Raw genomic sequence first — 25,918 nt, forward strand, 5'->3', positions numbered from 1 at the left:
AAGGGCCTGTTTCCATGCTGTAAACCTCTATGACTCAACATCCCCTGTTCTCTGGGGAAGAGAATCCTACGGACTAACCACCCTCTGACAGAAAAAAATCTTCCTCATCTCCATCTTAAATAGGAAACCCCTGGACTTTGAACTGAGACCCCTAGTTCTGGATGCCCCCATGAGGAGAAATGTCCTCTCAGCATCTATCCCATCAAGCCCCCTCAGAATCTTATGTTTTAATGAGATCACCTCACAGTCTCAGCTCCAACTACAATAAACTACTTTGCTATTAACTCAGATATCCTCACTTAATCTCTCACAAAGCATATTGTGGGTGATTTTAACAATATTTTGGGCTGTAATATATATTCTAGAGTTCAATGGAGAGTGCTTAAACTATGATAGCACTTTGCTCTGTTTGGACAGCGCTCAATCTTTAGGGATTTAAATAAGTCGCACTAATCACTCTGAATGCTCAAAACTCAAAGGCCAGTGGTCTACATTGTGATTCACATTAGTATGCTAATGCTGATTCACACATACCTCAGCAAGGTTCACAATCCTTTTTCTCAGCATGCCCGAGATATAACGGATTAATCCCCAGTCGCGGTTCTGGCCGGCCTTGCTGTACAGCTCAGTCATCAGACTTTGCACCGTCGCACAATTCTGTCCCCCGACATTGGTGTCCCAGTCAGGGCCCCTGGGTCAGAGAGGGACACAGGAGGAAGCTTTAGTGAAAACCATAACCACTCATTTCAACACCAAACTCTTGTCATAGGTTTGAAAATAAAGCGCCACGGCACCATTAGAGTTCTTAGCTTGTGTCAAGTCTAAAGCCAAACAGGGCAGTAGCAAGGTGGTATTGTCATGTGACTAGCAATCCAGAGACCCAGGGTAATGCTCTGGGGACCCAGGCTTGATCCTACCATTGGCAGATGGTGAAATCTAAATTCAATAAAAATCTGGAATTAAAAGTTTAATGATGTCCATGAAACCGTTGTCGATTGTCGCAAAAACCCATCCTGGTTCACTAATGTTCATTAGGAAAGGAAATCTGCCATCCTTACCTGGTGTGGCCTACATGTGACTCCAGCTCCACAGCAATGTGGTTGACTCTTTAAAAAAAATGTCCTCAGAGATGGGTAATAAATGCTGGCCTAGCCTGCGACACCCACATCCCATGAACAGATAAAAAAAAGGTATGGCATGATTTTGGCAATCTGATTGAACAGCAGGTGGAAGAAATCGGTGGGCGGAGTGTGAAGGGTCAGATGTCACTGTCATGGATCCATGACAACGGTCCTGGCTCTCAATGGTGAGGAGCCGAGGATGAGAGAGGTCTGAGGCCTACAGTGAGCATGACTGTAGACTCAGGCGGTGACAGTAATGTCATCAACACTGCACCGTGGGAGAAACTGAAGACAAACTAAATCAAGTGCACATCGGGGGGGAGTGAATTCTGTGAAATCCTATGCAAAGTTTAGAGAGGTGTGTTTGGATCAGGGATTGAAGGAGTTGGGAAGTTACACAACAGCCAAGCGAGATGAACCATTGATGTGAAGCCTGGGGCTCAGCCTGTGAAAAGAACACCTTTTGTTCTGAGGAAAAGTTGAGGCGAAGATCAAGGGACTGATGGACTAAGACATCATGGAGACAGTTGAAGGACCTGCACTGTGGGTGAGCCCTGCTGTGGTCATGCCTGAACCAAATGGTGCAGTCAGACTCCATGTCAATATGTGACAGGTGAATGAAGCGTTAGTGAGAGAACATCACCAAATTCCCAGTGTGGACGAAATCTTTCAAGAAACGTCAACAAGCGAGGCATTTTTCCAAATCAGACTGAAAGTGGCACCACCACCAGCTGGAGTTTCACCCTGTTTCGAGGAAGCTGGCAACGTTTGTCACTCATTGTGGACTTTACAGAAACCAGAGATTGCTATTGGGCATCAATGTGGTACCGGAGATTTACTAACACAAAATCCATACGGTGATGCAAGGGATCCCAGGAATGGCCAATATCTCAGAAGACATTAATCGTGGAGCCAATTGAGAGGCTGAGATTAGTATTGGCTGATTGCAGTCAGCAGGACTTAGAGCAAATGGAGAGAAGTGCTTGCTGGGAGCGACAGAGCCAATGTTCACGGGACACAAACTCGCGAGTGCTGGAATCAAGCCAGCTGAAAACACGACAGAGGGACAAACTCCCAGCTAAGTGAGAAGGTTTCTGGGATTTGTGAACTATTATGTAAGGTATATCCCAACCTTCAACACCCCTGACTGATCCATTCAGGAAGTTGGCTAGAAAGAATGAATGGTTCCAATTTGATGAACAGAAAGCTGCCTTCAGAGCTTTGAGAGACAGCTTAACCATCGCTTGAACCCTGGGATCCCACAATCCAAGTGCACCAACAGAAGTCACAGCAGATACTGGGCCAGGAGGATTAGGAGCAGTGTTCATGCAAGAATATGCTGAAGGCCAGAGAATCATTGCTGATATGAGCAGATTTCCGACGGATGTGGATAGGAGATGATCTCAGATGGAGAAAAAGGATTGGTGTGGACATGTGAAAGATTCCATGCATATTTGTTCATCATTGAGTTTGAATTAGCGACGGATCATAAACCACTTGGGATGATTCATTCTCCCAGATCTAAACCATGCATCAGTGGTGGTGAGCTACCTTTTTGAATCGCTGCAGTCCATGTGCTGTGAGTTGACCCACAATGCCATCAGGGAGGGGCTTACAGGATTTTGAACCAGAGACTGAGTGTCACATATAATCCCGACAGTGCAGAAGGAGGCCATTCAGCCCATCAAGTCTGCACCGACCACAATCCCACCCAGGTCCTACTCCCACAATCCCACATATTTACTCTGCTAATCCCCTGACACTAGGGTCAATTTAGCATGGCCAATCAACCTAACCTGCACATCTTTGGACTGTGGGAGGAAACCAGGGCACCTGGAGGAGACCCACGCAGACACAGGGAGAATGTGCAAACTCCATACAGGCAGTGACCCAAGGCTGGAATTGAACCCGGGTCCCTGGCACTGTGAGGCAGCAGTGTTAACCACTTGCCACCGTGCCACACCGTCTCGCCAGGCCATTTCAGAGGGCCATTGAGAGTCAACCACATTGCTGTGGCTCTGGAGTCACATGTAGACCAGGTAAGGATGGCAGATATCCTTCCTTAAAGAATATTAGTGACCCAGATGGGTTTTTCCAATAATCAACAATGATTTCATGGTCATCAGTAAATTTTTAATTTCAGATATTTCTTTTATTGAATTCAAATTCTACCATCTGCTGTGGTGGGATTCGAACCCAGGTCCCAAAGACATTAGCTGAGTTTCTGGATTAATAGTCTAGTGATAATATCACGAGGCTATCGCCTCCGCTTTCCTAGGCTTGGGCCTAGACTGGCAACACCAGCTCATGGGGATGACTTGGGAGCAGCTGGTACTAAGTAAAACTTGCTAACCAGAGTATGGTGGCCCAGGAAGGAGAAGGACATGGAACAGTTTGTCAAAATAGGTCATGGATTTCAGCCTGGCAACAGACTCAATCCATCAGAACCAGTACACCGCACACCGTACCACCTGGACCATGGGAGGATGCAGTTGACCTCTTAGGCCTGTTTCTCTCAGGAGAGTCCATACTAGGAGTATGTTGTGATGAAGTCTACAACAGCGGAGAAAATGGTGCCTGCAGTAACCAAATTATTTGCAGGACATGGCCTACCAGTCTCTCGATGTTCAGACAACGTGCTACAATTTGTGTCACAGAGTTTAGCAGATTGCATGCCGATCGGGTGCATTCACCATCACAGAGCGACTCCGAAATGGCCACAGAAAAATAGGGAAGTGGAATGACAAAATCAATCCTTCCAGAAATGGATAAGGGCAAAGATTGGAAGGAGGCAATGCTGTCATATGTGGCCATGCATAGAACTCCACCACACATGACAAGGGGAAGAGCCCAGCTAAGCTGCTGTCTGGATGCAAAAAGGGCAGCAGGGTGCCAGAGATGAGGGACAACAGTGTCGATCAGGAGATTCTCGATGATGATACAGAGAAAAAGGCTGCTACGAAGTTTTGTGCAGACCACAGAAGGGGAGTTAGACAGTCTGAGGTGATGCCAGCTGATGGAGCATTGTTGGACAGTCAGAGTAAGATTGGTGTACCATTGTAAATATGCAGGTTAGGTAGATTGGCCATGGTAAATCATAGAATCTACAGTGCAGAAGGTGGCCATTGGACTCATCAAGCCTACACTGATAACAATCCCACCCAGGCCCTATCCCCGTAACCCCACGCATTTACCCTGCTAATCCCTGTAACACTAAGGGGCAATTAAGCATGGCCAATCAACCTAACCTTCACATCTTTGGACTGTAGGAGGAAACCGGAGCACCTGGAGCAAATCCACACAAACAGTCACCCAAGGCCGGAATTGAACCCTGGTCCCTGACACTGTGAGGCATCAGTGCTAACCACTGTGCCACCATGCCGCCCAATGCGTGGGGTTACAGGGTTAGGGGTGTAGGCCAGGATAAGATGTTCTTTCGGAGAGTTGGTGTTGACTTGATGGGCCAAATGGCCTCCTTCTGCACTGTAGGGATTCTATGGTTCTATGGTTTGGAAAATGTTGAGTAAGGGATGGAGTAAACGATACACACCAAGCAGAAGACCATGGACATGTGTTTGGTGGGAGGGAGGTCCTGATGATAGCTGATTGTGTGTGTGGATTTGAGCATTAGATATGACACTGTACTCAGATAACAAACGGTAAGGTACAATAAATGACTCACATGACTTTGGGGAGCGGGAAGGTTAGATAGCACAGGTTCAGCAGTTAGCCAGCATGGCAGATTAAATGATATTGTTCTGGAGTTAAATCTGCAACTTTGAGTATTGTTCTTTCAGCCTAGCATGTGGCGATTCAATGCCAGCTCAATAGAATTCCTTGTGTGAGCTGCTGGCAAACAAGGATGGGTCCCTTACTAATGGGCTCTTTGGAGGGGGACCCCCTCAGGATTTAGCCCCTGGCGCAGCACCCCCACCCCCCCCCCCCCCAACCACAGTCTGTCAAACCTCAACTCGCTTCACACCCACACCCCTCACCCCAGCCTGACAGCTTGGCACCCGGCGAAAGCCCCAGATATGCCTAAATTACCCACCGGTTCTCTGATGTAAGAATCTGGTAACATTACCACTAAGTTACCATTCCCCTGCTCCTCACTGGCAGTCAGGGCGAGAGGGATCTCCTACCTGCTAGTGGTAGTTTGGTTTGAGGTTGTGGACCCCAAAGGGACATTGACAGACTGTTTCGCACAATGCTATTTTCCATTACTGCAGACAAGACTCTTGCGAAAGACGCGTGAGCATTGGCAGTGCTTACAATTTCTGATGTGACACAACCGGGAAATAGCTAGAATAATCCCAAACAGCAAACAAATGGGTGAGGTGATGAGAGCTTTAAAGGGTTGGCCAATATAAATCAGTGCTGAGGACAATATAATCCAAACAAATCCCAGCTCACTTTGACACACAGCCCAGGATTTGCTTAGTTCAGTTCTCTGACATGTGACTCGGATTTCCACTGTATATAAACCAGGGCAGAGTTGATTTAAAAAAAAAATCCTTCAATTTTAATTTGGCAATGGAGGATAGCTCCATCATCTTTCCATCTGTAGCTGGAATATAGAAATATCCTTTATACTAACACCACAAATAGCCTCCCGTATCGCTGCTTCAATCTGATTTTCACTTTTAAAGAGTTTAGGTAAAATAGAACAAAAAGCGCAGACAGAATCTGCATCAATTTATTTAAATGTAACAGCTACAACACCTCACATTTTATTTGAAAGTTTTAATAAATGATGGTGGGCGGCTGTGCAGCATTGAGATCGGAAAGAAGCCTGAAGCATTCCCTGGCCCAGACAAGTGGATTCATATCAATGTAGCTACTTATTACTGTGACAAATGGTGCAAATGTTGTCGGAGCCATATTCCTCTCACCCGAATCCGAAGCTTGTGGGTTGAAGCCCTGCTCCACAGACTGGAGCATATACTCATCCAAAACCCATCAGAATATGGTCAAATTCAACATAGTTGTAGTTGTTACAGAGATGAGATGGTGTTGTGCGACTTCTTATTTGTTGCAGAGAGACAAACACTTTTATTTTTCTCGCCATTTGTTCGCAAGCAGAGGTATTGAAATTTTTGCAATCAACAGTGTCTCCTCTGGTGGCTCAGTGCCACATTTGTTTGATAACTCTCCTCAGAAAATTCAGAAAAACCCAAGAATGTTTGTGTCGTTCTTTCAGTGAGGCAATAAAGGAACACATTACATCAATTCATCATTAACTATTAAAACATGAAGATCCCGAATGGAAGTTAATATTGAATTTAAAAAACCGCAGTTTTATAGATTGAAACTTTTTCAGAATTTCACTTACTTAATGATGTACAGAATGTATAAAATGTCGGCCTGGTCTTGGACTGTGTGGCATTCTTTCAGTTGTTCAACTAATGATGCAATATCAATCTCACCATGAGAATCCTTGGGCAAGCTGAGATCCACTCGATGATCCAACTTTTTCAAAGAAGAAATACGATTGTTTTCTTGTGCAAGTCATAGAATCCCTACAGTGCAGAAGGAGGTCATTCGGCCCATCAAGCCTGCACTGACAATAATCCCAATCAGGCCCTATCTCCATAACCCCATATATTTACCCTGCTAATCCCCCTAACACTAAGGGGCAATTTAGCATGGCCAATCAACCTAACCCGCATATCTTTGGACTGTGTGAGGAAACGGAAGTACCTACAAGTGTTTTGAATTTTACTATTTGACCCAAAAGGTAAAGGTTTACCCAAAAGGTAACTTTAAAGATTGTGATTTTAATGCGCAAGATATATTTTATGCCTTGATGTGGGATTTTCTACTCTACGCCACAGCTGTTTTGCCCGTTCTCTGAATGCTCACTCAGCAAATATAATGTCTCCCTTTGTCGGTCTCTCTGTCTCTTTCCCTTCAACTCCACTCTTCCACCAGGCAGCATGGTAGCACAGTGTTTAGCACTGCCGCCTCACAGTTCCAGGGACCTGGGCTTGATTTCCAGCTTGGGTCACTGTTTGAGTGGAGTTTGCACGTTCTCCGCGTGTCTGCGTGGGTTTCCTCCGGGTGCTCCGGTTTCCTCCCACAGTCCAAAGATGTGGAGGTTAGGTGCATTGGCCATGCTAAATTGCCCCTGTGTCCCAGGATGCGTAGGTTAGAGGGATTAGAGAGGTAAATATTTTATGCCTTGATGTAGGATTTTCTACTCTACTCCACTGCTGTTTTGCCCATTTTCTGAACGCTCACTCAGCAAATATGATGTCTCCTTTGTCAGCCTCTCTCCCTCCTTCCCTCCAACTCCACTCTTCACCAGTTGTCCCCAGCATATTCTCACCCATCTGTTTTGTGCCTCTGGTGCCCTCTCCCCATAAGGTGCCAACTATTTACCATAAGATGAATATAAGAACACAGGATAAAAGCAAGAATATAATGAATATAAGAACACAAGAAACTGCAGTAGGAGCATACCATTCGGCCCATTGAGCCTGCTCTGCCATTCAATATAATCATGATCTTGGATTTCAACTCCATTCTCTTGCCCACCCCCCATATCCCTTAATTCTCTGATAGGCCAAAAATCTGTCTATCCCAGCCTTAAAATATATTCAACAAGAGAGCATCCACAACCCTCTGGGTAGAAAAATCCAAAGATTCACAACTCTCTGAGTGAAGAACCTTCTTCCTCATCTCAGTCCTAAATGATCAGCCCCTTGTCCTGAGATTGTCACAACCACTCCCTCAGTGTTCACCCTATCAATGAGAACACCTCGTTCTTCTAAACTCCAGAGAAAATAGATCCAATTTATTCAGTCTCGAATCCCTCATCTCAGGGACCAATGAACCTTCCCTGTACCGCCTCCAATGCAAGTATATTCTTCCTTAAATATGGAGAACAAAACTGCACAATGTTTTCCTGTTCCACACTAAAAACAGCTGGACCTTCCCTCTCCTCTGCTCTCTCTAACCACACTGGATCCCTTCCTGCACTCATACCTACTACGTCCTACCTGCCCGTCAGGTCCCTGGTCTCTGGACTTTCACTACATTTCCCCCTCACCGTTAACCTTGCTCGATGCTCCGAGCCCTTAGCTGGGATCGAATGATCATTGCAAACTAATCCCGTTCAATCTCAAGACAAGATTTCGTTTTGATTCCTCGAGTGCAAAGCCCCGGGAGACTGCCCAGAAATATTTTATTCCGTGTTGTGCAGAGAGCAAACAACGTGTCCCTCTTACCAATAAATGAATAAAGGCAGGAGGTGGTGGCAGGGCAGACTGTGTGTCAGGACTGTTGGATTTGGGGACAACCAGACAATCCGTGATTCCAACATCGGCTGGAAAGGTCTGTGGCTCATAGCTGTTGATCCCAAGTTTGAGTTGGAGACACTCTGCAATATCAGGCAGGGGGAGGAATTTCTGGACGGTTTTGTGCATCACAAGGTTCAGGAAAGGGGAGGTTATGAGGGAGCCTGCTAGTGGTCTTCTAGAAGAGGTTGAGAAGGAGGTCCTATGTGTATGTGGTATCTGTCACTTTCAGAGAGTGCAGCAGTAGGGGGTCACCTGACTCAAGGGACCAAGGGGAACTGAGGGTGAGTGATCATACTGGAGAGAGAGAGAGTCCTCTCAGGTATTTTACTTCTGGAACCATGTGTTGTAAACATGTAGAACTGGGCTCTGTCCCAGGGCAGCCTTCATGCTGCATAAACCTCCTATCCCAAAGTTTCTCTCATAAATAAATGCCTTTTCTTCCTAAATAAGCCTAAAATCTATTGACGATGCTGTAACAGCCACAATATAACACGTCCAACATGTCCGATGTACTCAATACTTTTCAGGACAAAGAGTCAGCATGGCTTTGTCAGAGGGAGGTCATGCCTAACAAATTTGATTGAATTTTTGAGGAGGTGATCAGGTGTATGGATCAGGAAGTGCAGTTGTTGTACTTTATATGGATTTCAGTAAAGCCTTTGACAAGGTCCTACATAGGAGACTGATAAAGAAAGTAAAAGCACATGGGATCCAGGGTAACTGGACAAGTTGAATCCAAAGCTGGCTTGGTGGTAGGTCAGAAAGAAGTCTCACAACACCAGGCTAAAGTCCAACAGGTTTATTTGGTACTTTATTTGGTAGCACGAGCTTTCGGAGCGCTGCTCCTTCATCAGGTGAGTCCTGATGACTCACCTGATGAAGGAACAACACTCCGAAAGCTCGTGCTACCAAATAAACCTGTTGGACTTTAACCCGGTGTTGTGAGACTCCCTACTGGGTCCTTTATTATTGGTGATTATACATAAATGATATAGATGAGAATGTGGGGGGGGGGGGGTGGGTGGGGTGATGACAAGTAAGTTAGTGGATGATACAAAGATTGGCAGGCTGGTTAATAGTGAGGAAGAAGGTCTTAGGTTGCAGGAAGAGAGAGACGGATTGGTCAACTAGACAGATCAGTGGTAGATGGAATTTAACCCTGAGAAGTGCGAGGTGATGCAGTTTGGAAGTAATAACAAGATAAGGGAATACTCAATGGATGACAGGACACTATGAAGCTCAGAGTTACAGAGGGATCTGAGGGTGCTTGTCCACAGATCCCTGAAGACGGCAGAGCAGGTTAACAGTGTAGTTAAGAAAGCATACGGGACCCTTGCCTTTATCAGTCATGGCATAGATTATAAGAGCAAGGAGGTAATGTTGGAGCTGTACAAAATTTTGGTGAGACCACAGCTGGAATTCTGTGTGTACTTCTGGTCACCTCACTATAGGAAGGATGTGATTGCACAGGAGAGGGTACAGAGGAGACTCGCCAGGATATTACCTGGAATGGAATATGAGAGCTATGGAGAGAGACTGGATAGGCTTGGATTGTTTTCTTTAGAGCAGAGAAGGCTGAGGGAGGAACCTGATTGAGGTGTATAAGATTAGGAGGGATATGGACAGAGTGGATAAGGAACAGCTGTTCCCCTTAGTTGAAGGGTGAATAATGAGGGGGCATGAGAAGGAGGAAAGCAAAGGTAGTAATCTCAGGATTGCTGCCTGTGCCACGGGAAGGTGAGGGCAGGAATGGAGTGAGGTGGAGGATGAATGTGTGGCTGAGGGATTGGTGCAGGGGGCAGGGATTCCGGTTCCTGGACCATTGGGACCTCTTTAGGGGCAGGTGTGACCTGTACACAAAAAACGGGTGGCACTTGAATCCCAGGGGGACCAATATCCTGGCGGGAAGGTTCGCTAAGGCTACTGGGGAGAGTTTAAACTAGATAGGTTGGGGGGAGGGGATCGAGACGAGGTGACTGGGAGCGAGGAAGTTAGCTCGCAAACAGAGAAGGGTTATAGACGGTGCAAGAGGGAGGATGGATGGGGGATAGAGAAGGGGAGAGCTCAGACCAAAGGATTGAGATGTGTTTACTTTAATGCCAGAAGTATAGTGAATAAAGGGGATGAGCTCAGAGCGTGGATCGATGCCTGGAAGTGTGATGTGGTGGCCATTACGGAGACTTGGATGTCTCAGGGACAGGACTGGATACTCCAGGTGCCGGGATTCAGATGTTTCAGGAAGGACAGGGAGGGAGGCAAGAGAGGGGGTGGAGTGGCACTGCTGATCAGGGATAGTGTCACAGCTGTCAAGAAGGTGTATGCTGTGGAGGGATTGTCTACAGAGTCTCTGCGGGTGGAAGTTCGGAGTGGGAAGGGGTCGATCACTTTGCTGGGAGTTTTCTATAGGCCGCCCAATAGTAACAGGGAGGTGGAGGAGCAGATAGGGAAACAGATCCTGGAGAGTTGCAATAATAGCAGAGTTGTGATGGGAGACTTTAATTTCCCAAACGTAGATTGGAATATCCCTAGGGTAAGGGGGCTGGATGGGGAGGAGTTTGTTAGGTGTGTTCAGGAGGGTTTCCTGACACAGCATGTGGACAAGCCTACAAGAGGAGAGGCTGTACTTGACCTGATACTGACCAATGAACCTGGACAGGTGTCAGATCTCTCAGTGAGAGAGCATCTTGGGGATAGCGATCATGACGCTATCTCCTTTATGCTTGCATTGGAAAAAGAGAGGATCAGGCAAGCTAGGAAAGTGTTTATATGGAGTAAGGGGAAATATGAAGACATAAGGCAGCAAATTAGAAGAGTAAATTGGAAGGAGGTATTCTCGGGGAAATGTACTGAAGAGAGGTGGCAGTTTTTCAAGGAATGTCTGTCTAGAATTCTACAGGACAACGTTCCGAGCAGACAGGGAGGAGTTGGTAGGTTAAAGGAACCGTGGTGCACGAAAGCTGTGTGGGACCTAGTCGAGAAGAAAAGGAAAGCGTAAAAAAGGTTCAGAGAGCTTGGTGAAGATAGGGATCTAGATGAGTATACGGCTTGTAGGAAGGGACTAAAGAAGGAAATTAGGAGAGCCAGAAGGGGTCACGAGAAGGCCTTGGCAGGTAGGATTAAGGAAAACCCTAAGGCGTTCTATAAATATGTGAAGAGTAAAGGGATGAGACGTGAAGGAATAGGGCCTATAAAAGGTGAAGGCGGGAAAATCTGTACGGAACCAGTAGAAATGGCAGGGGTGCTTAATGAGTATTTTGCCTCGGTTTTCACAGAGGAGAAGGACCTGGGTGGATGTACTGTGGGCTTGCGGTGGACTGAAAAGATTGAGTATGTGGACTTTAAGAAAGAGGTTGTGCTGGAATCTTTGAATGGCATCAAGATAGATAAGTCGCCGGGTCCGGATGGGTTGTACCCCAGGTTATTGTGGGAGGCGAGGGAAGAGATTGCAGAGCCTCTGGTGATGATCTTTGCGTCATCGATGGAGACGGGAGAGGTGCCGGAGGATTGGAGGATTGCGGATGTGGTTCCTATTTTCAAGAAGGGGAATAGGGATAGCCCAGGAAATTACCGACCGGTGAGTCTAACCTGAGTGGTTGGTAAGCTGATGGAGAAGATCCTGAGGAACAAGATTTATGAGCATTTAGAGAGGTTTAGTATGCTCAAGAATACTCAGCATGGCTTTGTCAAAGGCAGATCGTGCCTTACGAACCTGGTGGAGTTCTTCGAAAATGTGACTAAACACATTGATGAAGGGAAAGCGGTAGATGTGGTTTATATGGATTTTAGCAAGGCGTTCGATAAGGTCCCCCATGCAAGGCTTCTCGAAAAAGTGAGAGGGCATGGGATCCCAGGTGCTGCTGCCCTGTGGATCCAGAACTGGCTTTCTGACGAAGGAGCATTGCTCCGAAAGCTTATGGTATTTGCTACCAAATAAATCTGTTGGACTTTAACCTGGTGTTGTGAGACTTCTTACTGTGCTTACCCCAGTCCAACACCGGCATCTCCACATCATGATTGCCCAAAGGAGGCAGAGAGTGTGTATAGATGGGTCTTTTTCTAAATGGAGGTCGGTCACCAGTGGTGTGCCCCAGGGATCTGTTCTGGGACCCTTGCTGTTTGTCATTTTCATAAATGACCTGGATGAGGAAGTGGAGGGTTGGGTTGGTAAGTTTGCCGATGACACGAAGGTTGGTGGGGTTGTGGATAGTCTGGAGGGATGTCAGAAGTTACAGTGGGACATAGATAGGATGCACGACTGGGCGGAGAAATGGCAGATGGACTTCAACCCAGATAAATGCGTAGTGGTCCATTTTGGCAGGTCAAATGGGATGAAGGAGTACAATATAAAGGGAAAGACTCTTAGTACTGTAGAGGATCAGAAGGACCTTGGGGTCCGGATCCATAGGACTCTAAAATCGGCCCCGCAGGTGGAGGAGGTGGTTAAGAAGGCGTATGGTGTGCTGGCCTTTATCAATCGAGGGATTGAGTTTAGGAGTCCAGGGATAACGATGCAGCTATATAAGACCCTCGTCAGACGCCACTTGGAGTACTGTGCTCAGTTCTGGTCGCCTCATTACAGGAAGGATGTGGAAAAGATTGAAAGGGTGCAGAGGCGATTTACAAGGATGTTGCCTTGACTGAGTGGCATGCCCTATGAGGGTAGGTTGAGGGAGCTCGGTCTTTTCTCTTTGGAGAGACGTAGGATGAGAGGAGACCTAATAGAGGTATATAAGATGTTGAGAGGCATAGATCGGGTGGACTCTGAGGCTTTTTCCCAGGGTGGAAATGGTTACTACGAGAGGACACAGGTTTAAGGTGCTGGGGGGTAGGTACAGGGGAAATGTTAGGGGGAAGTTTTTCACACAGAGGGTGGTGGGCGAGTGGAATCGGCTGCCGTCAGTGGTGGTGGAGGCAAACTCAATAGGGTCTTTTAAGAGACTCCTGGATGAGTACATGGGACTTAATAGGATGGAGGGTTATAGGTAGGCCTAAAAGGTAGGGATATGTTCGGCACAACTTGTGGGTCCGAAGAGCCTGTTTCTATAATTTTAAGGTGAGGGGCAGAAGGTTAGAGGGAATTTGAAGAAAATGTGTACATCTCGAGGGTGGTAGGAGTCTGGAATGCACTGCCTGGGAGGGTAGTAGAGGCAAAAAAACCTCACAACCTTTAATAAATACATGGATGGCCACTTCAAATATCATGACATTCAAAGTTATGGGCCAAGCGCTGGAAAGTAGGATTAGTGTAGATTTTGTGTAGTTTTGTCGGTGCAGACTTGATGGGCTGGAGGGTTGCTTCTGTACTGTCTGACTCCAAGATCAAATCAGGTTCCAAGTGTCTACTGCAGATTTTATGTTGAAAAAAAATCACTTGCATTCATAACCTATTTACTACATTTGTATCCCTTCCATTAAATAAAGTTTTATAAACAATGATTCAAGTTCACAATCCCTTATAACAAGCATTGGAATACATCCCACATCAAAGAGTCTATAACCATTTGTAGCTGTCAATGAAACCCTAAATGGCAAGCACCCTATCATGATAATGGGTGGTTGTGACATCAGACGTGCAACAGTAATCCAGTAACAGAAACCTTCAGCCTTATGTCAACAGAGAGTGAAATAGCAAGCAATCATTTTTTAAAAAAGCATTCCAGACATTTTTTTCAAAGATTTAAAGGGTAGGACTTTTAAATGCTTTGACACCTCCCTTTGACAGGTGCTTCTGACAACTTTGGCAGTTAATTTTGACAGGTCTGTTGACAGTTCCAATGAGCTAGACAGTAATGAGTTTATGCACTTTTTTAATGCACAATTATGCCTACTTTAAGCAATTTCAAAGGGCACATTACCACCCCCAAAAGGCACCTGAGGCTACCCCAAAAGTATCCTGGGACCAGATCCAATGGGGTACTTCATTTCTCCAAAAGGGTAGCTATCCAAACGAATCCACCAAATGCAGACTTGCTCATAACTGTTCTAACCTGCACATCCCGGATTCCACACTCCTGGCCTATCAAACAAAGGGTGTGTTTGTCCACAGATCTCAAAAGACAGAAGGGCATGTTAGTAGGGTGGTGAAAAAGGCATATGGATATCCCTTTATCAATAGAGACATAGATCACAAAAGCAAGGAAGTCATGTTGGAGTTGTACAGAACTTTGGTGAGGCCACAGCTGGAGTACTGTGTGTAGTTCTAGTCACCACATTATCGGAAGGATGTGATTACACTGGAGGGAGTGCAAAGGAGATTCACCAGGATACTGCCTGGGATGGAACGTTTAAGTTATAAAGAGAGGTTGGGTAGGCTTGGGTTGTTTTCATTGGAGCAGAGAAGACTGAGGGACGACCTGATTGAGGTGTACAAGGTTATGAGAGACATGGAAAGGGTGGATAGGAGTAGCTATTCCCCTTAGTTGAAGGGTTAGTTGTGTGGAGACATAGATTCAAAGTGAGGAGCAGGGGGTTTAGAAGGGAGGTGAGGAAAACGTTTTTACCCAGAGGGTGGTGACGGTCTTTAATGTGCTGCCTGGGAGGGTGGTAGAGGTGGATTGCCTCACACCTTTTAAAAAGTACTTGGATGAGCACTTGTCATTCAGGGCTATGGGCCAAGTGCTGGCAGATGGGATTAGGTGGGAGTTCAGGTGTTTCTCATGTGTCGATGCGGACTCAATGGGCCGAATGGCCTCTTCTGCACTGTATGATTCTATGATTCGAGGTGGCAGTAAATATTAGATGGCGCACTTTAGATTCGGGAACTTTTCATGCGTCTTCACGATTTCTTTGATCAAATCTGGCCCAATTATTTTCTATTTTTTAAAAAATGTCAACCCATCGAGACACATTAAACAACATTTTAAACGCTTTTGAACACTCACCTTCACTGGCTGTGATTTTGGTATTTTCAATAAATTAGGAGCTTTCTGTGGAATAATTGGAAGTTTAACAGGCAAGTACATGGAGAGATCTGTGTGAAAAATCAGAGTCGATATTCAGAAAATCGGATTAGACAACATTTTCAAAGCAGTATTTACACCTTGCTGGTATCTGCTTCAATATTACACCCATTTCTCAATAAAATAAGAGCAAAGTCCTGTGGATGGTGGGGAGCTGGAATCTCTGAATTGATTGATTGAACTCAAAATGTTAATTCTCTCCTGGAGTGGCTAAGTTTATTCAGCATTTCCTATTTTTATCATTGTTTTTATTTCTCAACTGACACAAGATGTCAGATTTGGATACATTAACAATTAACTCATTTATAATAAAACTGAATCATACTCAACCCAGGATAAAGTCAAGTAATTCAGAGTTTAAGTGTGTGGATGTGCATCTGTGTGTATGTGTCTGTGTGCATGAATGTACATGTTGATCTTTCTCAACATGTAACATTTCTCAACGGGTAAGAAATTGATTATTTATACTTACTTTTTCGCGGGGCTTCTTGTTGTAGTAGTTTAAATTTGAAAAACGGAAGTAGGCCGCCCCTGGGAAGGATTTAGTTTTTTTTTTAAGCGCGCGGGAGGTTTAAAAAGCAGTCCGCAGTATCCAGCGGGCAGCGGAGTGAGAAGGGCTGAGAGCTGGAGGGCTTTGGCTCTAAGGGCTTAGGCGGAAAGGGCGAGGCGGGGTACGTTTAATTCTTAAGTACATTTCTCTGTGTTCCTTGAAATAAGAAGGGAAATTATGAGTGTGAGGCCAGTCTGTTGTTCCCAATGTAGGATGTGGGAGGTCCTGGAGGCTCCTGGCCTCCCGGCCGACCATATCTGTGATGTCGAGCTGCGGTTCCTAAGGGACCATGTTAGAGAACCAGAACTGCAGCTCGAGGATCTTCGTCTTGTTAGGGAAAATGAGGAGGTGATAGACAGGAGCTATCAGCAGGTGGTCACACCAGGGCCACGGGAGGCAGACAAGTGGGTAACGTCCAGGAAGGGGAAAGCTCGGGTGATAGAGAGCACCCGGTGGATGTGCCCCTGAACAATAAGTACTCCTGTCTGAGTACTCCTGGGGGGGACAGCCCACTTGGGGGAAGCAGCAGTGGCCGTGTCTCTGGAGCAGAGTCCAGCCCTGTAACTCAGAGGGCTAAGGAAAGGAGGAGGAAGGCAGTATTAATCGGGGACTCAACAGTAAGGGGGTCGGACAGGCGTTTTTGCGGAGGCAGACGGGAGTCTCGGATGGTGGTCTGCCTCCCTGGTGCCGGGATCCGGGATGTCTCTGATCGCGTCCCAGATATCCTGAGGTGGGAAGGAGAGGAGCCAGTGGTCATGGTACATATTGGTACCGCTGACATAGGTAGGAAGAGGGAAGGGCTCATGAAAAGAGAACATAGGGAGTTAGGTAGACAGTTGGGAAGGAGGAACGCAAAGGTAATAATCTCAGGATTGCTGCCTGTGCCACGGGAAAGTGAGAGCAGGAATGGAGTGAGGTGGAGGATGAACGCGTGGCTGAGGGACTGGAGCGGGGGGCAGGGATTCAGGTTCCTGAATCATTGGGACCTCTTCAGGGGGAGGTGTGACCTGTATAAAAAAGACGGGTGGCACTTGAATCCCGGGGGACCAATATCCTGGCAGGAAGGTTGGCTAAGGCTACTGGGGAGACTTTAAACGAGAAAGGTTGGGGGGAGGGAATCGTGATGAGGTGACTGAAAGCGAGGAGGTTAGCCCGCAAATAGAGAAGGATTGCAGACAGTGTAAGAGGGAGAATAGACGGGTGATGGAGATGGGGAGAGCGCAGACCAAAGGTTTGAGATGTGTCTATTTTAACGCCAGGAGTGTAGTGAATAAAGTGGATGAGCTTAGAGTGTGGATCGATGCTTGGAAGTGTGATGTGGTGGCCATTACGGAGACTTGGGGACAGGGACAGGACTGGATACTTCAGGTGCCGGGTTTCAGATGTTTCAGAAAGGATAGAGAAGGAGGCAAAAGAGGGGGGAGGAGTGGCACTGCTGATCAGGGATAGTGTCACAGCTGTAGAGAAGGTGGAAGCCGTGGATGGATTGTCTACGGAGTCTCTGTGGGTGGAAGTTCGGAGCAGGAAGGGGTCGATAACTTTGCTGGGTGTTTTCTACAGGCCGCCCAATAGTAACAGGGATGTTGAGGAACAGATAGGGAAACAGATCCTGGAAAGATGTAGGAATGATGTGGAGATGCCGGCTTGGACTGGGGTAAACACAAGTAAGGAGTCTAACAACACCAGGTTAAAGTCCAACAGGTTTATTTGATATTTGGCCTCTGATATTCGGGTAAGCATTCTCCAAGGCGGCCTTCACAACACACGACAGCGCAGAGTCGCTGAGCAGAGACTGATAGTCAAGTTCCGCACACATGAGGACGGCCTCAACCGGGATCTTGGGTTCATGTCACACTATCTGTAACTCCCACAACTTGCCTGGACTTGCAAAGTCTCACTGGCTGTCCTGTCTGGAGACAATACACATCTCTTTAACCTGTGCTAATGCTCTCTCCACTCACATTGTCTGTACCTTTAAGACTTGATTAGCTGTAAAGACTTGCATTCCAATCATTATTCATTATTCTGTAAATTGAGTTTGTGTCTTTATATGCCCTGTTTCTGTACAGAACTCCCACTCACCTGACGAAGGAGCAGCGCTCCGAAAGCTAGTGGCGTTTGCTACCAAATAAACCTGTTGGACTTTAACCTGGTGTTGTTAGACTCCTTACTGAGATGTAGGAATAGCAGAGTTGTTGTGACAGGAGACTTTAATTTCCCAAACATCAATTGGAATATCCCTAGGGTAAGGGGTTTGGATGGGGAGGAGTTTGTTAGGTGTGTTCAGGAAGGTTTCCTGATACAGCATGTGGACAAGCCTACAAGAGGAGAGGCTGTACTCGATCTGGTACTGGCTAATGAGCCTGGACAGGTGTCGGATCACTCAGTGGGGGAGCATCTTGGGGATAGTGATCATAACTCTATCTCCTTTACGCTAGCATTGGAAAGAGATAGGATCAGGCAAGCTAGGAAAGTGTTTATCTGGAGTAAGGGGAAATATGAAGCCATCAGGCAGGAGATTAGAGGCGTAAATTGGAAGGAGGCATTCTCAAGGAAAAGTACTGAAGTAAGGTGGCAGATTTTCAAGGAATGTTTGTCTGGAGTTCTGCATGACAACGTTCCGGTGAGACAGGGAGGTGTTGGTAGGTTACGGGAACTGTGGTGCACGAAAGCTGCGTTGAACCTAGTGAGAAAGAAAAGGAAAGCGTACAAAAGGTTCAGAGAGCTAGGCGATGATAGGGATCTAGATGAGTATACGGCTTGTAGGAAGGGACTTAAGAAAGAAATTAGGAGAGCCAGAAGGAGTCATGAGAAGGCCTTGGCAGGTAAGATTAAGGAGAACCCTAAGGGTTTCTATAAATATGTGAAGAGTAAAAGGATGAGGTGTGAAGGAACAGGACCTATAAAAGGTGAAGGTGAGAAAGTCTGTACAGAACCGGAAGAAATAGCAGAGGTGCTTAATGAATATTTTACCTCGGTATTCAAGGTGGAAAAAGACCTGGGTGGTTGTACTACTGGATTGAGGCGGACTGAAAAGATTGAGTATGTGGCCATTAAGAAAGAGGATGTGTTGGAAATTTTGAATAGCGTCAAGATAGATAAATCGCCGGGACCGGATGGGATGTACCCCAGGTTACTGTGGAAGGCGAGGGAAGAGATTGCAGAGACTCTGGCGATGATCTTTGCATCGTCGATGGAGACTGGAGAGGTTCCGGAGGATTGGAGGATTGCGGATGTGGTTCCTATATTCAAGAAAGGGAATAGGGATAGTCCAGGAAATTACCGACCGGTGAGTCTAACCTCAGTGGTTGGTAAGTTGATGGAGAAGATCCTGAGGGACAGGATTTATGAACATTTAGAGAAGTTTAGTATGCTCAAAAGTAGACAGCACGGCTTTGTCAAAGGCAAATCGTGCCTTCCGAGCCTGGTGGAGTTCTTTGAAAATGTGACTAAACACATTGATGAAGGAAAAGCGGTAGATGTGGTTTACATGGACTTCAGCAAGGTGTTCGATAAGGTCCCGCATGCAAGACTTGTCGAGAAAGTGAGAGGGCATGGGATCCAAGGGGCTGTTGCCTTGTGGATTCAGAACTGGCTTGCCTGCAGAAGGCAGAAAGTGGTTGTAGATGGGTCTTTTTCTGAATGGAGGTCGGTCACCAGTGGAGTGCCCCAGGGATCTGTTCTGGGACCCTTGCTGTTTGTCATTTTCATAAATGACTTGGATGAGGAAGTGGAGGGATGGGTTGGTAAGTTTGCTGACGACACGAAGGTTGGTGGTGTTGTGGATAGGTTGGAGGGATGTCAGAAGCTGCAGCGTGACATAGATAGGATGCAAGACTGGGCGGAGAAGTGGCAGATGGACTTCAACCCGGATAAATGTGTAGTGGTCCATTTTGGCAAGGTCAAATGGGATGAAGGAGTATAATATCAAGGGTAAGACTCTTAGCAGTGTAGAGGATCAGAAGGACCTTGGGGTCCGGGTCCATAGGACTCTTAAATTGGCCTCGCAGGTAGAGGAGGTGGTTAAGGCGGCGTATGGTGCAGCTTATAAGACCCTCGTCAGACCCCACTTGGAGTACTGTGCTCAGTTCTGGTCGCCTCATTACAGGAGGGATGTGGAAATGATTGAAAGGGTGCAGAGAAGATTTACAAGGATGTTGCCTGGATTGGTTGGCATGCCTTATGAGGATAGGCTGAGGGAGCTCGGTCTTTTCTCTTTGGAGAGACGAAGGATGAGAGGTGACCTGATAGAGGTGTACAAGATGTTGAAAGGTATAGATCGCGTGGATTGTTGGAGGCTTTTTCCCAGGGCTGAAATGGCTGCTATGAGAGGACATAGGTTTAAGGTGCTGGGGAGTAGGTACAGAGGAGATGTCAGGGGTAAGTTTTTCACTCAGAGGGTGGTGGATGAGTGGAATCGGCTGCCGTCAGTGGTGGTGGAGGCAAACTCGATAGGGTCTTTTAAAAGACCTCTGGCTGAGTACATGGGACTTAATAGGATTGAGGGTTATAGGTAAGCCTAGGTAGGTAAGGACATGACCGGCGCAACTTGTGGGCCAAAGGGCCTGTTTGTGCTGTATTTTTTCTATGTTCTATGTTCTACACTCTAGCTACGACTGTAAACTACATTCTACACCCTCTCCTTTCCTTCTCTATGTTGACTTCGAGGGTAGTAATCTCAAGATTGCTACCTGTACCACGTGCCAGTGAGGGTAGGAGTAGGATGCTTGGGCAGATGAACACGCGGCTGAGGAACTGGTGTAGGGGGCAGGGTTTCTGATTCTTGGATGATTGGGACCTCTTCTGGGGCAGGTGGGACCTGTACAAGAGAGACAGGTTACACCTAAACTACAAGGGGATCAATATACTTGCAGGCAGGTTTGCTAGTGTTATTGGGGAGCGTTTAAACTAGATTTGCAGGGGGATGGGAACCAGAGTGCCAGAGCAGATAGTGGAGCAGGGGTAAAAAGACAGGTTAGTTCAAGCAAAATCACAAATGGAAGGGTTGAGTGTGGTGGAAATAACCTTTTGAGGTGTGTCTATTTCAATGCCAGGAGTATTGTGGGGAGGGCAGATGAGCTGAAGGCGTGGATAGACACATGGAAATATGACATTATAGCTATTAGTGAAACTTGGCTACAAGAGGGGCAGGACTGGCAGCTCAATGTTCCAGGGTTCCAATGTTTCAGGCGGGATAGAGGCAGAGGGATAAAAGGTGGGGGGTGGCATTGTTAGTCAGGGAAAATGTTACAGCGGTACTCAGGCAGGATAGATTAGGGAGCTTGTCTACAGAGGCCCTATGGGTGGAGCTGTGAAACAGGAAAGGTATGACCACATTGATGGGGTTGTATTATAGACCATCCAATAGTCAGCGAGAATTGGAGGAGCAAATCAGCAGAGAGATAGCTGACAACTGCAAGAAACACAAAGTTGTGATAGTAGGGGATTTGAAATTTTCCACATATAGATTGGGACTTGCATACTGTTAAAGGTTTAGACGGGGTAGAGTTTGTAAAGCGTGTTCAGGAGAATTTTCTACATCAGTATATAGAGGTGACAACTAGAGAGGATGCTATATCGGATCTCCTATTGGGAAATGAGGTAGGGCAGGTGATGGATGTGAGTGTGAGGGAACACTTTGGATCCAGTGATCATAATACCATTAGTTTCAACCTGATCATGGATAAGGATAGAGCTGGTCCTCGGGTTGACGTTCTGAACTGGAGAAAGGCCAAATTTGATGAAATGAGAAGGGATCTGGGAAGTATGGATTGGCACAGGCTGTTCTCTGGTAAGGATGTAAATGGAAAGTGGGAGGCCTTCAAAAGGAGAAGCTTTGAGAGTGCAGAGTTTGTATGTTCCTGTCAGGATTAAAGTCAAAGTAAATAGGAATAAGGAACCTTGGTTCTCGAGGGAGATTGTAACACTGATTAAGAACAAAGAACAAAGAACAATACAGCACAGGAACAGGCCCTTCGGCCCTCCAAGCCCGCGCCGCTCCCCGGTCCAGGATTGAATCCTGAATCCAGGATCCCCGCCCAATTTTCCAGCCTATCTACATACCAATATCCTATCCACCGAGCTGTCCCTCTCAGCTACGATGCTTTGTTCATTGCAACCTATTAACTCACCCCCACCCCCCTATTCCAGACCATGTGATCCCCAGGGAGAGGCGAAAACCCAGAGTGAAAAACCCCAGGGCCAATATGGGGAAAAAAAAAATCTGGGAAATTCCTCTCCGACCCCCTGAGGCGATCGAAACGAGTCCAGGAGATCACAATGGCCCTGATCGGAAAATGCTTCCCAACCCTAGTCATTTCCACTTCCATGAACACCATATGAATTCCCTGCCCCCGAGACAGGTTCCCAACTATCTGCAGTCTCGCTCTGTACTGGCACCAGCAAGATGATCATAGAATGAAGCCTTGAAACGAGAAACAAGGAACAATTAGCCCGCGCCGCTCCCTGGTCCAAACTAGACCACTCTTTTGTATCCCTCCATTCCCACTCCGGTCATATAGCTGTCTAGATAAGTCTTAAACGTTCCCAGTGTGTCCGCCTCCACCACCTTGCCCTGCAACACATTCCAGGCCCCCACGACCCTCTGTGTGAAATATGTCCTTCTGATATCTGTGTTAAACCTCCCCCCCTTCAAAGAACAAAGAACAGTACAGCACAGGAAACAGGCCCTTCGGCCCTCCAAGCCTGTGCCGCTCCTTGGTCCAACTAGACCAATCGTTTGTATCCCTCCATTCCCAGGCTGCTCATGTGACTATCCAGGTAAGTCTTAAACGATGTCAGCGTGCCTGCCTCCACCACCCTACTTGGCAGCGCATTCCAGGCCCCCACCACCCTCTGTGTAAAAAACGTCCCTCTGATATCTGAGTTATACTTCGCCCCTCTCAGCTTGAGCCCGTGACCCCTCGTGATCGTCATCTCTGACCTGGGAAAAAGCTTCCCACTGTTCACCCTATCTATACCCTTCATAATCTTGTACACCTCTATTAGATCTCCCCTCATTCTCCGTCTTTCCAAGGAGAACAACCCCAGTCTACCCAATCTCTCCTCATAGCTAAGACCCTCCATACCAGGCAACATCCTGGTAAACCTTCTCTGCACTCTCTCCAATGCCTCCACGTCCTTCTGGTAGTGCGGCGACCAGAACTGGACGCAGTACTCCAAATGCGGCCTAACCAGCGTTCTATACAGCTGCATCATCAGACTCCAGCTTTTATACTCTATACCCCGTCCTATAAAGGCAAGCATACCATATGCCTTCTTCACCACCTTCTCCACCTGTGTTGCCACCTTCAAGGATTTGTGGACTTGCACACCTAGGTCCCTCTGTGTTTCTATACTCCTGATGACTCTGCCATTTTTTTTTTTTTAACTGGTCGGTGCAACATCGTGGGCCGAAGGGCCTGTTCTGCGCTGTAATGTTCTATGTTCTATGTTCTATGTTCTATTTATTGCATAACTCCTCCCTACATTATTTCTTCCAAAATGCATCACTTCGCATTTATCCGGATTAAATTCCATCTGCCACCTCTCCGCCCAATTTTCCAGCCTATCTATATCCTGCTGTATTGCCCGACAATGCTCTTCGCTATCCGCAATTCCAGCCATCTTTGTGTCATCCGCAAACTTGCTGATTACACCAGTTACACCTTCTTCCAAATCATTTATATATATCACAAATAGCAGAGGTCCCAGTACAGAGCCCTGCGGAACACCACTGGTCACAGACCTCCAGCCGGAAAAAGACCCTTCGACCACTACCCTCTGTCTCCTATGGCCAAGCCAGTTCTCCACCCATCGAGCCACTTCTCCTTGTATCCCATGAGCCTTAACCTTCTTAACCAACCTGCCATGTGGGACTTTGTCAAATGCCTTACTGAAATCCATATAGACGACATCCACGGCCCTTCCTTCATCAACCGTTTTTGTCACTTCCTCAAAAAACTCCACCAAATTTGTAAGGCACGACCTCCCTCTTACAAAACCATGCTGTCTGTCACTAATGAGATTGTTCCGTTCTAAATGCACATACATCCTGTCTCTAAGAATCCTCTCCAACAACTTCCCTACCACGGACGTCAAGCTCACCGGCCTATAATTTCCTGGGTTATCCCTGCTACCCTTCTTAAACAACGGGACCACATTCGCTATCCTCCAATCCTCAGGGACCTCACCCGTGTCCAAAGAAGCGACAAAGATTTCCGTCAGAGGCCCAGCAATTTCCTCTCTCGTCTCCCTGAGCAGTCGAGGATAGATGCCATCAGGCCCTGGGGCTTTGTCAGTTTTAATGTTCCCTAAAAAACCTAACACTTCCTCTCTCGTAATGGAGATTTTCTCTAACGGGTCAACACCTCCCTCCGAGACACTCCCGGTTAACACACCCCTCTCCTTCGTGAATACCGATGCAAAGTATTCATTTAGGATCTCCCCTATTCCCTTGGGTTCTAAGCATAATTCCCCTCCTTTGTCCCTGAGAGGTCCGATTTTCTCCCTGACAACTCTTTTGTTCCTAACGTATGAATAGAATGCCTTAGGATTCTCCTTAATCCTGCCTGCCAAGAACATCTCGTGACCTCTTTTTGCCCTTCTAACTCCCCGTTTGAGATCTTTCCTACTCTCTCTGTATTCCTCCAGAGCTCCATCTTTTTTCAGTTGCCTGGACTTAACGTACGCCTCCCTTTTCATTTTAATCAGATCCTCAATTTCCCTGGTTATCCACGGCTCTCGAATCCTACCTTTCCTATCTTTCCTTTTTACAGGCACATGCCTATCCTGCAGCCTTATCAATAGTTCCTTAAAAGACTCCCACATGCCAGACGCGGACTTACCCTCGAACATCCTCTCCCAATCAACATCCACCAATTCCTGCCTAATCCGGCTATAGTCAGCCTTCCCCCAATTTAGCACCCTGCCCGTAGGACAGCACTCATCCTTGTCCATTACTATCCTAAAGTTAACAGAGTTGTGGTCACTATTTGCCACATGTTCCCCTACCGAAACTTTGACGACCTGACCGGGCTCATTTCCCAGAACTAGGTCCAGTATAGCCCCCTCTCTAGTCGGGCTATCTACATACTGTTCCAAAGAACCTTCCAGTACGCATTTTACAAATTCCTCCCCGTCCGGTCCCCCAGCTCTAAGCACTTTCCAGTCTGTGCCAGGGAAATTAAAGTCCCCCACTACAACAACCCTATGTTTTCTGCACCTATCCAGAATCTCCTGACATATCCTTTCCTCCACTTCCCGTGGGCTGTTGGGTGGTCTGTAGTACACCCCCAGCATAGTGACTGCACCCTTCCTGTTTCTGAGTTCCACCCACAGCGACTCAGTACATGACCCCTCTAAGTTGTCTACCCTCTGCACCGCGGTAATATGCTCCTTAACTAATATCGCTACTCCCCCACCTTTTTTAGCCCCTCCTCTGTCTCGCCTAAAACACTGATACCCCGGAATATTTAGCTGCCAGTCCTGTCCTTCTTTTAACCAAGTTTCCGTCACCGCAACCACATCCAAATTCCGCACAAGCATTAAGGCCCTAAGTTCGTCTGTTTTACCCGTTACACTCCTCGCATTGAAGCAGATGCACTCCAGACCTCCAGGCCCAGTCAGGTCCTCCTCCTCCAGAGTGCTCCTCTTCTTAGCTAGCCTTGCCCTGGCCCCCAGCTCGACCCCAGCCTCAGTATTTACTGACCTCCTGTTTTGTTCCCCACCCCCCTGCCACACTAGTTTAAATCCTGCCGAAACACTCGAGCAAAACTCCCAGCCAGGATATTTGCTCCCTTCCAGTTAAGGTGTAACCCATCCTTTCTGTACAGTTGCCATCCTGACTTGAAGATTTCCCAGTTATCTATGAATTTAAAACCCTCCCTCTTGCACCAGTCCTTTAGCCACGCGTTCAACTGTAGAATCTCCCTGTTCCGAACCTCACTTGCACTAGGCACCGGGAGCAGTCCAGAGATTGCTACACTG

At 46.9% G+C, this 25,918-nt stretch overlaps 1 protein-coding gene across 1 annotated transcript in view; it reads right to left on the reverse strand.

Annotated features, from left to right (window-relative positions):
- Window positions 1-25,918, reverse strand: part of LOC144506132 (phosphorylase b kinase regulatory subunit alpha, liver isoform-like) — a 1,103,981-nt gene that overhangs the window by 33,099 nt on the left and 1,044,964 nt on the right. The window contains exons 21-23 of the mRNA XM_078231960.1: window positions 15,304-15,392; window positions 6,454-6,590; window positions 535-691 (exon numbers count right to left, since the gene is read on the reverse strand). Of these exons, the coding sequence (XP_078088086.1) occupies window positions 535-691; window positions 6,454-6,590; window positions 15,304-15,392 (383 nt within the window). The remainder of the gene's footprint in view (window positions 1-534; window positions 692-6,453; window positions 6,591-15,303; window positions 15,393-25,918) is intronic.

The sequence above is a fragment of the Mustelus asterias genome, chromosome 17 (assembly GCF_964213995.1).
Source record: "Mustelus asterias chromosome 17, sMusAst1.hap1.1, whole genome shotgun sequence".
Lineage (NCBI taxonomy): Eukaryota > Metazoa > Chordata > Chondrichthyes > Carcharhiniformes > Triakidae > Mustelus > Mustelus asterias.